This window comes from Oenanthe melanoleuca, chromosome 2 (genome assembly GCF_029582105.1).
Source record: "Oenanthe melanoleuca isolate GR-GAL-2019-014 chromosome 2, OMel1.0, whole genome shotgun sequence".
Lineage (NCBI taxonomy): Eukaryota > Metazoa > Chordata > Aves > Passeriformes > Muscicapidae > Oenanthe > Oenanthe melanoleuca.
The window spans coordinates 127,604,234-127,617,908 of record NC_079335.1 but is presented as its reverse complement, the minus strand read 5'-3'; the positions used below and the strand labels follow the sequence as shown (position 1 = coordinate 127,617,908).

The following is a 13,675-nucleotide window of genomic DNA, read 5'->3' as shown; positions in this document are numbered from 1 at the left end:
AAAGTGGAGAGAAAGCATTGTAATTCATTAATAAGATGCAAAATTTCTTATTTAAAATGTACCTGAGTTTTAGAAGTTTGCTTTTTTCCATCCCATTAAAGGTGGAGAGAAACAAAGGTAGATTTATTTACTTGCCAAGAGCATTGTTTATATACTGTAATGTGTCTTACTTGGTTTTATTTTAGTGATTGTGCTCATTTGCACATCTGTCACTTGGAAAAACCCCAATTATTCTCCTTTCAATTTAGTTTGGCAGCACTTTAGGGGTATTTTTGATGGCATGCAGAAATGTGAGTTAGGTGTGGAAGCCAGGGTGATGTAGTGGCTTTTATGTGTTGTGGTTTGGGTTGGTTTAAAGGTTTTGTCAATGGATGTCTGTCTAATTAACAAAGCTGTCAAAGATGTGTTTCCTAGCAAGGGTGGTGAGACACAAACTTGTTTTTGTTTTTCAAACACTATGAGATAAAGGAAAGCTGATGTGACAAGGTGCAGTGTTTGGCAGTGCTCCACTCTTAGATCAGCTATAATCCCAAAAATTACATAAATGGCTGCTGGAGCAGGCTGAACATATGCTCTTTTCAAATGAATGGATAAATGATAAGACTTTGGGGAAAGATTATCAAATTTGCTTGTAATGTTTGGTTTTTTCCTTCGATTTTGTTTTTAGCTGTCCTTGTGTACTACAGTAAATTGGCCCAATATTTCAAGACAGAATGCTCTGTTGCTGCCATCTCCTTGTCTCTGTTGTGCAGCACACTGAGAGATTTTGAGGAAGTTAAGATGTCTTGAAAAATACACAGGAAACAAGCAGTTTTAACAACTCTTTAATAATTCTAAAGGCTTGCATACATTTAATGTTAAACTCTACATATGCTTTGCATGCTGCAGTCCAATTTCCATTTCAATAGGGGATCTAATAATAGCACATCAGCCTGTGCCAGGCTGTGGTTTGTGGCACAGTGAAGCACGTGGGGTGATGCTCCATCCTGTGGGCTCCTGACAGAAAGGCAGCAGCCAGTGAGAAATGCTCTACACTGTGTACAATGCACTTGTGCAGAGGCTCAGGAGCAGAGTGATTTTGGAACGGTCCTAGTTTAGTTGGAGAACTCAAAGGATGATGTTCAAAATTTTAGTCTGGTGACACACTTAAATGCCTTCTCATTTTTGTAGTAAAAGCTACAATTATGTTTTCTTATGTCCAAAGGGAAAAAAGTGTATTTTCTTTTAGAAAAGCTACCTTTAAAAATTTTAGGAAGACAGAAAAAATTAAACTGGAAAGAACAGAATATAAGTGTCCCTTAGAAGAGGTTATGGCATACAAATATACAGATTTTGATCTTTTAAGTTACAGTCCAGCAAGAGGGTTGAAAGGAAAGAGAGGAAGCCTCATCACCAATACCTCCTGTGCACATCTGCCTGCAATACATACTTATAGAAAACTGCAGAAAGTTCCCAACTGCGGTAGAGGAAAATGGAAATAAAAATCCAACTGCAACAAAAACTGATAAAAACCCCTACCCTCTCTCTTTCCCAAGCATTTCTGAGCCACATAAAAGGACTAATTTTTATGGCTAATATCTCTGAACTTACAGGGCAGACTTTAACCTTTCAGCCCTTGTCACTTGAACTCCAACAGCAATTGCAACCGCTATGAAGATAATGAAATTGTCATATCTTTAATTTTTTTTCCTTTATTGTCACACCTTTTGTTTTTCATTGTAACTTCTGCTCAAACTGAATTTACTGTAAAGCTGACACCTATGCACAGAAGATACCATGTGCCTCAGCAGCATTGCTGTATCAATTTTCAGGAGTGTTCATCCTCTGTACTCTTTACTTGTGTCAGTTGTTTCTCCCTGAGTCATTGGTACTGTTTTTCTGTTAGTGAACTTGGAGGGCTAGCTTAAAAACCATGTTGCACAGAGCAAATATGACAAAGATGCCCTTAAAAAGAGACATGCCTTTTGATTTCTGAATTTCCATGCAGCTTCTGGATCCTCCAGAATGTGGCAATGGCTTTGTGGAAGATGGAGAGGAATGTGACTGTGGGACAATAGCGGTAAGTGCAGTGTACTTTAAATTAGCAACTAGACTTGTCCAGGAGTTGGTACTGCACATTGCTGCTGTTAATGATAAGTGGAGGAAGACAAAGCAGGGTGAAGGTTGTGTGCCCAAGGATTCATAGTAACAGCTGCCTGTGCAGAATGAGACCTTCAAAAACAAGAAAGCAAGCATTTTCATAGATGGAAACACTGGTCAGTGCTAAGATGTTAGCATTTAATGGTTGACAATATGAAATTAGAAAAAATATTTTCTATCTTGTACAGGAGGCAGCAGTTTCATGCCCCACAAGTATATGCCTTTTTCTAGGTGTCTAAAGGAATGAATAAAAATCCATGCAGGTAGTGTGCTAAGACAAGAAGTAATGAGAGCTTGGGGTTCATGTGCTTTTCCCGTGTATTCTGCTCTGTATTCTGTGTGTGTTCCTCAGGAGTGTGCCAGTGAAGGAGGGGAGTGCTGCAATACCTGCACCCTGACCGCGGGCTCCCAGTGCAGCAACGGGCTCTGCTGTCGGAAGTGCCGGGTAAGGGCAGTGACCTGCACTGCAGCAGCCTGCTGGGAATGCACCCAGCACCAGGTGGCTGCAGGCACTACAGCACCTGTGTTCTCCCTTGCTACCTTGTGATTACTCTTCTGAAAGCTTACCTTTTAAAACTGGCTGAAATCTGATTTTTCTGAGGCTGTACTCTGTCTTTTAGGCTTGGCTTTTGGGGCAGGGACTGTCAGCAAATGCAGAGGTAAATTTAAACCTTCCAGTTTCAGACAAGTTTGAATCAGGTTGAAGTTCTATGAGATCTCATTAGACATGCTGAAAGGATGGATTCACCATAAAGGTTTCGTTAGATGTCCTTGTCTTTTCACCATGAGAATGGTGAGGCACTGGAATGAGTTGAGAAGCTGTGGATGGCTCATCTCTGGAAGTGATCAAGGCCAGGTTTGATGGGTCTTTGAGCAGGTGAAAGGTGTTCCTGCCCATGGCAGTGGTGCTGGAGCTGAATGATCTTTAAGGTCCCTCCCAACCCCAACCATTCTGTCATTCTGTGAACATGCACATCCTCATCTGTGTGCCACTTCCAGTGCCATATGTGTTGCTCTGGGTTTCCCCATGAGTCTGAATGGGGAAATCATTCCACAGAGTATCTGAGGGAAGGATATTGTATAAAAAACACAAAAGTGCAGCCAGCAGAGTTACTGAGAAGGATTAGTCTAAAAGACACTTGACTTCAGTTTCAGTTTGGTCTGCCTGTGTCTCCTTTTATTTGGACTGACTGAAATCCCATTGAGTAAAGGGAATCAAGCCCTATGTAAACTGTAAGTTATTCTTCTTGATACATCAGCAAATAGTAAAAGGAGGTTAAACCAGATCATGGCTGTAAGGGAGTCCTGCTAAATATGACTTCAAATAGTTGTTTGTACTCATTTAGTAATAAAGATTATTAGTATTAATGTAGTTAAGACTGTGCTGTACTGTGTGCTATACTTTTATCTTTGTCTGTGCACATTTGAGAGTTTAATTTCCTTAGGAGTATCATTAATAATAACTGTGGACCACACTCTTGACTTTGTATTCATCCTAATGTTAAAAAAAGAAAAAGCACAGATTATGCTGGAACAGACCACATTTCTCTAAGCACATTCATTTTTTAAATATAATAATAGAAAAAAAATCAGCAGATTGGCAATGTGGGTAAATTTTGCTTAAGAATCCAAGTTATATAGGCATCACATTTAAGACTATCAGAACAAAACAAATCTTTTGTACACCTATCCTCTTTTTTTCCAAATGAGAAAAGGATTTATCTACTTACAGAGTGGCAAGGGTGAGTGAATGAACAGAAAAGTAGAATTTTACAGAACATCCATCCCTAGGAGCTCTTTATCAGGACAACCCAAAAATATTGTATATAATAGCTCCCAAACTTGGGGTTACCTTCTCCTATAATATCCTGCCTGAAAGCAGGAGTGAAGGAGGGATTGCAAGCAATACATGGGATTATACATCCCAGAATGCTGTAGTGTCTCTGATAAGATTAGTGTCTGTCTGCATGTTTTCAGTGACTGATAGAAAAAAGAAGCTGAGGGCTGAGAAAGTACCATAGTCTAGTTCTTCCACTGATTTGTGCCCATTCATGCCAGCTATGGAGCTAGCAATCATCCCCAAAAAATATATGTACATGCAGATCTGAAAAAAAAAAAAAAAAAAAAAAAAAATCACAGGCCTGCAAAATGAACTGGGTATCACAGTCTTAAGAAAACTTTGAGGAAAAATAAGGAGTCTGTAATATATCCATGACCAGAAACACTAACAATTGCCTCAAATAAGTTGTCTTCCTTCTTTTTCCAGGTCTTGAAACTTAGCACATAATTCTTTAGCTAAAATGTTTATATTAGGTCACTGGTACACTTTTCATTGTTAAAAACCCAGTCCCTTAGTAAATGGTGTCAAACTGTACAGAATTCAGTACATTTATTATTAGTTCCTGTTCTTCAACAACAATGGGGGATTAAAATAACCTAAGTGTTTATACGTAGAGCTCTGTGGTGCTCTTCATCCCTAGAGAGAAGGGATAATTCCTGTTCTGTGAAGAAGAGTAAAATAATCCCAAAAAGACACAGTGACCTGGTAGGATAATGGTGCCAGCCACTGCAGTATTGGTTTGGACACTCCCAGGGTTCCTCTGCCCCAGGAGAGAATTCTCCCTCTTGGCCCCACAGTCCATGCCCTTGGGAGGGGGTGCCTCAGAGGGTGGTATCACTTGCACCAGTTAATGGCTTGAGTGGTGCAGCATACACAGCAGGGAAAGGAGAGACTTCCTAATTCAGTCAGCATGTGAATATTTCCTATTTTTTCTTTTGGAAGCATTGTATTTAAGGCAAGATGTAGAGAAACCAAGACACTAATTTTCTGTGCTTTTTTTCCAGTTTGAACCTAAGGGAGTTTTGTGTCGGGAAGCAGTGAATGATTGTGATATTGCAGAGAACTGCACAGGAAATTCCAGCCAGGTGATTTTTGTGTCTTCTATTCATGAGACAAAAAACTCCACCTGTAATCTCAAAATCATGATGAATGTTTTGTATAGTGTGGTGTATTAAAATGGTGTTAAATTTGTTGATGCTGAAAAAAACAGAATGATATTGAAATGTTATTTCATTTTCATATACAATTTTTCATTGTATACTTTGCTTTCATGCTTGTCTGATCTATGATCTGTAACTTATTTTCTCTTTCTGTAGTGTTCTCCTAATATCCATAAAATGGATGGATATTCATGTGATAACAGACAGGTAATTAGGATTTCAGTTAGTTTTACATTCTTTCTGCTGTTATAGATTGCGTTTTATAGATTTTGTTTTAAGTCTTTGGAAGTCACCTTGGACAGTTCTGCTAACATTCATGAATTTTGGGTGCTAGTCATATTTTGAATGAAAAGAAGATAGAATCACATATTAGTTATCTCAATATAAAGCATGTGACTAATCTTTATATTAAAGAAATACATATTTTGGAAAATCAAATAATTTGAAATATTTTCGGTATTTTTTTCTTCCTTACTAGGGTATTTGCTTTGGAGGAAGATGTAAAACCAGGGACCGGCAGTGCAAATATATCTGGGGTGAAAGTATGTGAATGTTTCTGTATCTAAGTTGGTTGTAACACCTGTGGCTTGAAAGACTATCTTAGCAAAGAAAAATTATGGAAGAGACATACTAAGAACCACTGAAAACACTTAGAACAGTGTGTCTCTTGTTTTCTTTCCATCTTTTCCACCTCTTTCTCTAGTGTTGGTTAACTTACTGGTATTTATTCTGAAATCTAAAACTTTAGTTCTCATTAATAACCATCTAGGGAGCCTATGCTCATGTTGATTAGTTTATTTCAATGGCTTCTGGACAGTTTTGACCAATAAACTCTCATCAATCTGAACAATATTTAAAAACAGTCCTGTGATGCCATCATAGAGCTTTTAACCGAAAAGAGCACTGTGCAGACTTTTATGGGCCACCTGCAGATCATGGTGTTTCAGTTCACAAACTGGGAACTCTGCTTGCTTTGATCATGTATCCCCATTTCTCATGAGATGGCTTTTTGAAGTCACCATCTTAGAAGAGATTTGTTTCTGTTTTCAGAAGTGACAGCTGCTGACAGGTACTGCTATGAGAAGCTGAATATTGAGGGGACTGAGAAAGGAAACTGTGGAAGAGACAAGGACTCTTGGATACAGTGCAATAAACAGTAAGTTGATCCATTTAGATGGATCTAGAATGAGGTTCATACCCTTAATCCAGTTTTCTAGCTGGAATGAAGAGACACAAAAAGCCTCTCTATGGATCAGACTTCTGGCCTTCTTCTGCAGACCTTTGTGCAAGAAATCCTGGAGGGAGCAGGGTGCCAAAAAGAGATGACCCCTGACAAGAGAGCACCATCTGAGCTTGGGAGAGCTTGGACCAAAAGTGGTCCTAGTAATCAGTGAGAGTTAGCAGTGCAGAGGAGAACAGCCCTTGGTTTCACATCTTGGTGTGGTGTTCACTTTTTATGCTGTGCCATTGCATTGCTAAGCTGTGTTCACTTTTCATGACATTGCAACTTTCTAAGAATATTCCTGCAAGTTGCTGCCTAAAGCAATTTTTCACATTTTGGATATATGCAGTTGATTATTTCAGCCCATTTCTGAACCTTTCACCAGTCCTTATCAAACTGTTTTTTCAGATTTCTCCATTCTGTCCATGACATTTGATTTCTAGTTCTGCCTACAGGTGAACTAATGTTCTTTCCCATTTTTAACGCAGATTTGGTAACCTTACTTCTGTTCCACTACAAATTCATAAGTAAAAAATATTCAGTAATATGGAAGATATCAGACCCTACTATTCTGTCAGTGCAAAAGTCTCCACACATGAATAGTGAGGTCCCTTCAGCAGATGAATTAAACTTGGTGTCTATAGTTCCCTTACATATGTGTCCTATGAGAGTGTATTTAGCACCAGTATCTGCTGTTGCTCCTCTATGGACCAGTTACTGTATCTTAATAGATTATTAAATCAATTCGATGTGGTTTGTTCTTGACAGCTCCCTGCTTGTTATTGCTCAGGGCATTTTTGATAATATGTTATTAAAACAGAGTTTTCCCAATCTAACTTCCAAGGAGAAGAACTTTCTTGGGAAACAGCATCATTTATGGAAGTTATTGTCAGTGGGAGAACAGCAAGGAATAACAAATAGATGACCAAGAAAGTGATCATATTTTTGATTGTCCGTTTTAATTTAATTTAATTTTTTATGAGTATCTGTTTACTCTTTCAATGCAGGGATGTGCTTTGTGGATACCTTCTGTGCTCCAATATATCCAGCGTGCCCAGACTTGGAGAACTTGATGGTGAAATCACAACATCAATCTTGCACTATGGAAAAGTCTACAATTGCAGGTAATTTGAAATCCTGAAAACAGAATAATCAATATCCATCTTGCATAGAAAAGCAGCTTTCTCATACCTAAGTGGAGATAAACTGTTTCAATTATTTTTTTTCGTAAAAATACATAGCCATTATTTCAGTTCGACCTTTGTTAAGCTTCAGAAAATGAACTACCTGTGGAGCAGTTTCACAGTCCCCTCAGTAGGTAATTTTGCCTGTAGAGACATAATGCTCTTCTCATGCCCTGAGATTGTACATTCTTTACTATTTGCAAAGTACTTAATGTACCCAAAATACTTAGACTTATGCCTGCACTGCCAAAGTTAACTGGTGTCACAGTAAGGCTAGGAATGGTGAAATGACATAGCAACACACGACTTCCTTCAGAGGCAGAAAAAATGGGATTTAATAAAAAAGCAACCATGCTTTTATAGACTAGATTGTGGAACACAGGATAGAAAAAGGTCATTGGCCCAAGGAAGGTAACACCTCTTGTGAACATGCTTTTACCAAAACATCACTCATGGACTCTGCAGGTGCTAATCTCTGTTATTAATTCTTTCCCTTCTGTTTTCCTTTGAGTAGCCTGGGAAAGATTCAAGCTTCTTTTTCCCTAGCTCTCAGTATCCACACTCTGGCAGCCTAATTCATGGCTATATTGTAGCTGAATTCTAATTATAGAGGGGGTATGTTTTCATAGTTTCACACCTTTGTAAGGCAAAATGATGTCCTAAACAAGTAAACTAAGTTTTATCTAACTCTGGCTGTTTCAGAGGAAAAATGGCCCTTGTTTTCATGATTACATTTGTTTGATGTAGATACACTACTTTTTGTAGATATACTACTTTGGTGTGTTCCATATTAGGCCCAGTGAGATCACTAAGCCAGTGCTTATTCCTGTCACTGTTTGAGGGTTTCTTTAGGTGTCAGACATCCTTAGAAAGGACATGCAGGTGGTTTGGGATTCAGGGTTTTCCTGAAGTCACCAGTGAGAAATTGCTTGAGACAACCTTTTGCTGTTTTAAGGCTGTTTATTTTACCTTATCCATAGAGTGTCCCGACCAGGTTCGCTCTACAAAGTGACCATGACAAAAGTGCCATCTGGGCAGGCAGAGCCGTAACTTTTATACTCTAGACTACTTCTTCAATATTTACAATCACTTTCCAATACCATGCAGTCTCATTACAATGTCCAGTTCTTTCCCCATCCAATCTGTGGTTCCCAGAATGCAACCCCAACCTGGATGACATGAAGGAGAAGGAGGAAGAAACCCACCACACCCCAAATCCTCCTTTTTGACCACATGGCCTTTAATATAAACAATCCAAAAAACCTACTTATTCTACACCCTAACACTCTAATTTACACTTTATTAATCTTCAGGGCTTGCATCTCTTCCCTCAGTGCTGGTGAATTTTCCCAAGGAGCTAAATCCAGCCTCTGAGGCTCTTGGGCATCACTTGGGGTCTCAGAGGGTCTGCCAGGGGGGTTCTTGCATCCCCAGAGGAGCCAGGGAGGGATCCTGGACTCGCACAGTTCCTGCCTGGCCCTGGGCACTGTGTGGCACAGAAACGCAGGCAGCAGCGCAGGGCCTGGTTTCTCAAGCAGTCCCATCCAAGCACAGCACAAATCTCCAAGGTCCTCTTGGTTGCCTTGCAGCGGTGGCCACGTGAGGCTGGACGAGGACACGGACCTGGGCTACGTGGAGAACGGGACGCCGTGCGGGCCCGACATGGTGTGCCTGGACCATCGCTGCCTCCCGGCCGAGGCCTTCAACTTCAGCACCTGCCCCGGCACCGCCGACAGCCGCGTCTGCTCGGGCCACGGCGTACGTAATCACCTTCAGCTCTGTGCTGCTTCTGCTGGGCCCTGGGCCTGTGCAGCCTACTAGCCAGACCTGCCAGGAAGCCAGCAGTGTGGCTCTAGAAGTCATAAAGCTGGAGGAGTTTTTGTAAAGGAAAGGGAAGGGAGGCACATAAGTAAATACAATGCATTCCAGTCAATGCATTCCAATCAATGAGTCATAGTTAGTATGAGTTTTACAGAAGCTTTATCAATCAATGTTTTTGCTATCAATTTTGCTAACTTGATTGGTATTTCCTCAGGCAATGTGCTGGAGTGTAAATACAAAGGTTTTATGAACTGAGAAACCTGGGTCTCTATTCTTTCAGAGACCTGTTCTTTTTAATTCCCTCTTTATTACATAAATAGCCAAGAAGACTCATAAAAATCAAAGCTGTTGATGATGTTGGATTTTGTGAGCTGAGAGTTCCTTTACTCTGGAAAAGAGGGGCAGTGGGCTGGCTCTTGGCTGGTTTCTCTGCTCAATGTGCACTCTGTGGCATCACTGTGGCCCTGGCGAGTCCCCTTGTCCCTCACACAGTTTGACACAATGTCCAGGGCCCTATAACTGAGCTGAGATCAAAGGAGTTATTCTCTCATAATGTCTTTTGTCTTGTACAAGTGCATTAAAACTTCCTTATTTATCTGAAATCATGCACTTTATCATATTTAGGAAAAAAAGTCATTAAGGTCAGTCTCCCAAAGCAATTATAAATGTTTCTATTAAATATAGATTACATTAAAGTATGTACTGAATAAACATTACATCTATTTATATAAAATATAATTGCACATATAATATTTATATAAAATTTTATATTGCACATTTAATGCATTTATATTTAACATAAAAATTAAAAATTGCTATATATTAAATTTTTTTTGGTGAACTTTTGTGAGCAGTAAAATCATGACTTTATCACTGTACCTATACTTGAGGTATTAATTATGGGAATAGATTAATAATCTGATTTTTTTCTGAGCTACACTTTTGCCTGCCAGGTTTGCAGCAATGAAATAAAGTGTGTCTGTGACCGATTCTGGGGAGGAGATGACTGCAGTTCTCACATCAAAGATGATCTGTTTTTTGATAAAGATGCCATCAATAAAGGTATGCTGTTATAATTTTTGCCAACAACTGAAAATGCTTGGATTTGAGGAAAGTTCATTAAGCTATGTCTCCTACTCTTTCAGTTAGCACACAACATGCTGCAGCATCCAGAGCCTTGTTCCTCTCTCTTCCTCCTACAGCACTCAGTGTCTGTAAATGAATCCCCAGCCAGTGCATCTTTGGGAACTGATATCAGTGGGTCCAGTTCTATCAATCATCTGAGTAGCCTTATAGGTATATTGATAGATTAGGAAAAGCAAAAGGTTATTGGGACATTCCACATCTAGTTGGAAAGGTAATGTTTGACTTTAACATTTTTGAGTGGAAGTTTTTATTAAGCTTTAGTCTTGCATGCAAAAGAAAGACATATTGTGGAAAAATGAGCTTGTAAATGTTGGTCATTAGAAATTCTTGTGGGAGGACATTTTCGAGAATCCTTCATTTGACAATTTATTCAGCTATGGAAGAGATCTGAGCAAAACCAAACAAGTAGTCATTTTTATTCCATGGTAAGCATGTATTTGCTAGGGCAGGTTGTAAGGATGTAGTCTACAGCACTTTAGTATTGATAATATTATTTGTTTCGGCATACCTAGGAACAGATTTCCACATTAACAAGCATTCAGTTAATGGAAACAGACAGAGAGGTCAAGGCTTGATTTACAAGTGATCTTTTTATGTCCATGCTATAATAATCAGCTGTTCAAGCTGGTTTTTGGAAGATGGTGCATTTACTGGCTTTGTGTATTTTTCTCCTAAAACTATGTATATCTTTTGTCTTTCTTGTGTTTCCAGGTGTGGTTAGCACAAATATAATAATAGGGGCTATTGCTGGCACCATTTTAGTGTTGGCTCTTGTTTTAGGAATAACTGGTTGGGGTTACAAGTAAGTGCATTTTATTCTTCTTTATAAGTTTAAAAATATGTGTATTTCATCTGATAGCTGATTATGTTATGAAAAGAACAATTAAAACAATCTAGAAGATCTAAATTCAACAATATTTTTGTGGTAACGTTTTTATCTTATTAACATTTTTCAAGCAGTTCTTGCATTTGTGGTTTTAGAGAGCTTGATCCAAATCTGAAATTGATTTCTCATTCAGTAATTTCTTTTCTTGTTTTTTTAGATGATCAGATTATGATTTTAGTGTATGTATGGATTTGTTTAGTGTATGTATGTATTTTAGTGTATGTATGGAAATACAAGAATATGATCTGATTAAATTATAAATGTTTCCTTATGGTGAAGTAAATACAGCAAGGTAATCTCCAGTCAGTCAGCAAAGCATTTAACCACAGGCTTCCTTAAATAGATGATTATATTTAGTTGGCTTAACCTGAAATTAATTTTTTGGTAGGAAAGATCTGCAATTTGCAAATTAGGCTCAAGTTTTCTCCTGGTGTTGAGCTGTCAGTGCTCACTGAGAGGCAAAATGGATTATACTAGACTGAATGGTCTTTTTCAGTTTTAATTATTTTGTGAATTTCTTATAAAAACAGAGGGATTTATGTTTTTGCTTGTAGTAAAAAAAAAAAAAGCTTCAAGGCTACTGACTTTACCATTTGTGTTTGGATGAGACTGTCTCTGAAATCGTTTGTCCATGGGTCCTTGTCCTTGGAGGGCAGAGCAGGCTCAGCTGCAGGCAGTGCTGTGGCTGGGGCACAGCCCAGTGCTTTGGCATAACCAAGTGGCACAGCCCCTGCTGGTTTGCCAGACTGAGGCAGGCTGAGGACAGATCAGAAATACATAAGGAAGAAGCATTTGGAATAAAAATCATGAAGATAGGGATAGTAGAAACGTAGGTGACACTGTCTTGGTGTATCACTCTGAGTTTCTGGCAGTATCTGAGAATCTGGACTTTTATTTTGAGTAAAACTCTAGAAGTTAAGGGCTCATTTTGAGATCATGTCTAGACAGTGGGATTAATTTTTGGAGGTTCAGGCTGAGTGCACCTCTCACTAGCAGCTTCACAGTGAACAGGCTTAAACCCATCATGAACTGCACTTTACACTCAGTGCTGACTAGCCATCAACACAAATATATTTTTATAATTTATTCTGATATAGTGTATTTGTAAATATGCTTATTTCAGAAGTAATTTTGTAGAAATATTTTGTGCAAAAATTTAATTCTCTATACAGTGCTTTTCCTTTCACATTTTTTTGGTCTTACCATGTGTACTAAAAACTCATTCTTCTTCCTTTCTCTTCTGTTTATGTGGAAAGAAACTACAGAAGACAGAGGTATGTGATAAAACTAGTGGAATGTATCTTATAAGTCTCTGAAAATAGCTTTTCTTCTCTTTTGCTCATTTACATGCTATAAAGAAAATATTGAGATGGGTTATCACATTTTAATAATATATATGAAATCAGTATTCTATAATGCATTGATTGAAATCCTGATTTCACTGGAGTCAGTAGCAAAAATAATTTTTTTTTTTTACTTCTGCAATAGACTGTTTTATTTAGGAAAACAGGAGAATATTTCCAATAAGAGAGACTGAACATCGGCTATTAGAGATGAAAGTGTTCTTGGGAGGCTAAGAACTGAATAATTAATATTAACATGATGTTCAGGAGCCTTTTGAGAAAAAATAATTCCTGGAGCTCCTTTGCTGTTAAAAATACAATGCAATTAAATTGCTGTTTGGACAAAGAGCCCATTCTTTCCTGTCACCCTGTTCAATTGATTCATAGCTAAGGCACAGTACTGGCTTCGGCAAAGGACTGAGCGAAAGCTCAGCACATCTCAAACTTGCGACCAAAAATAAACTGTTTTCCTAGTGACTTGTGTTTGGCTCCTGGAAGACCACCTCCCTTTGATCAGGCATCTGCCTGGCAGATGGATCTTGTGGGAAGGAGTTGGCTCCTTCCTCTCCCAGTCCCCAAGAGATGAGGATTTCTCAAATTCCCCTGTTTTCTGCCTGTATCGTTGCCTTCTGGTCCAAGCTGCTGCTTTGTTTGTTGCTGCTACCCGTTGTGCTTGTTCTCCATTTCCCTTTGTGTAGTGCTTTCTATGCCAGGCTCAAAATATTTTTCAAAAGTGGAAAAGCACTGTCAAGTGCTGGTTGTGTGCTACAGGGTCAGATGGGCCACTGGTACAGTAACAGGAAAAAGGCAATGGTGTTGAACTCAAACCTTACGCAGAGGCTGGTGGGTAGGGAATGCCACCCAGCACAAGGAAGGCAGAATTTAAGGCTTCGTGCTGCTTAGTGGAAACTGATGTATCTGTAAATGGAGACTA

General features: G+C 38.9%; 1 protein-coding gene across 4 annotated transcripts in view; it reads left to right on the top strand.

The window, feature by feature from the left end:
• Positions 1-13,675, top strand: part of ADAM22 (ADAM metallopeptidase domain 22) — a 128,135-nt gene that overhangs the window by 91,810 nt on the left and 22,650 nt on the right. For all 4 annotated transcript variants that reach the window (XM_056486106.1, XM_056486102.1, XM_056486103.1 and 1 more), the window contains exons 16-26: positions 1,988-2,059; positions 2,492-2,584; positions 4,984-5,064; positions 5,296-5,346; positions 5,618-5,681; positions 6,190-6,295; positions 7,369-7,485; positions 9,135-9,303; positions 10,320-10,428; positions 11,224-11,314; positions 12,655-12,672. In XM_056486106.1, the coding sequence (XP_056342081.1) occupies positions 1,988-2,059; positions 2,492-2,584; positions 4,984-5,064; positions 5,296-5,346; positions 5,618-5,681; positions 6,190-6,295; positions 7,369-7,485; positions 9,135-9,303; positions 10,320-10,428; positions 11,224-11,314; positions 12,655-12,672 (971 nt within the window). The remainder of the gene's footprint in view (positions 1-1,987; positions 2,060-2,491; positions 2,585-4,983; positions 5,065-5,295; positions 5,347-5,617; positions 5,682-6,189; positions 6,296-7,368; positions 7,486-9,134; positions 9,304-10,319; positions 10,429-11,223; positions 11,315-12,654; positions 12,673-13,675) is intronic.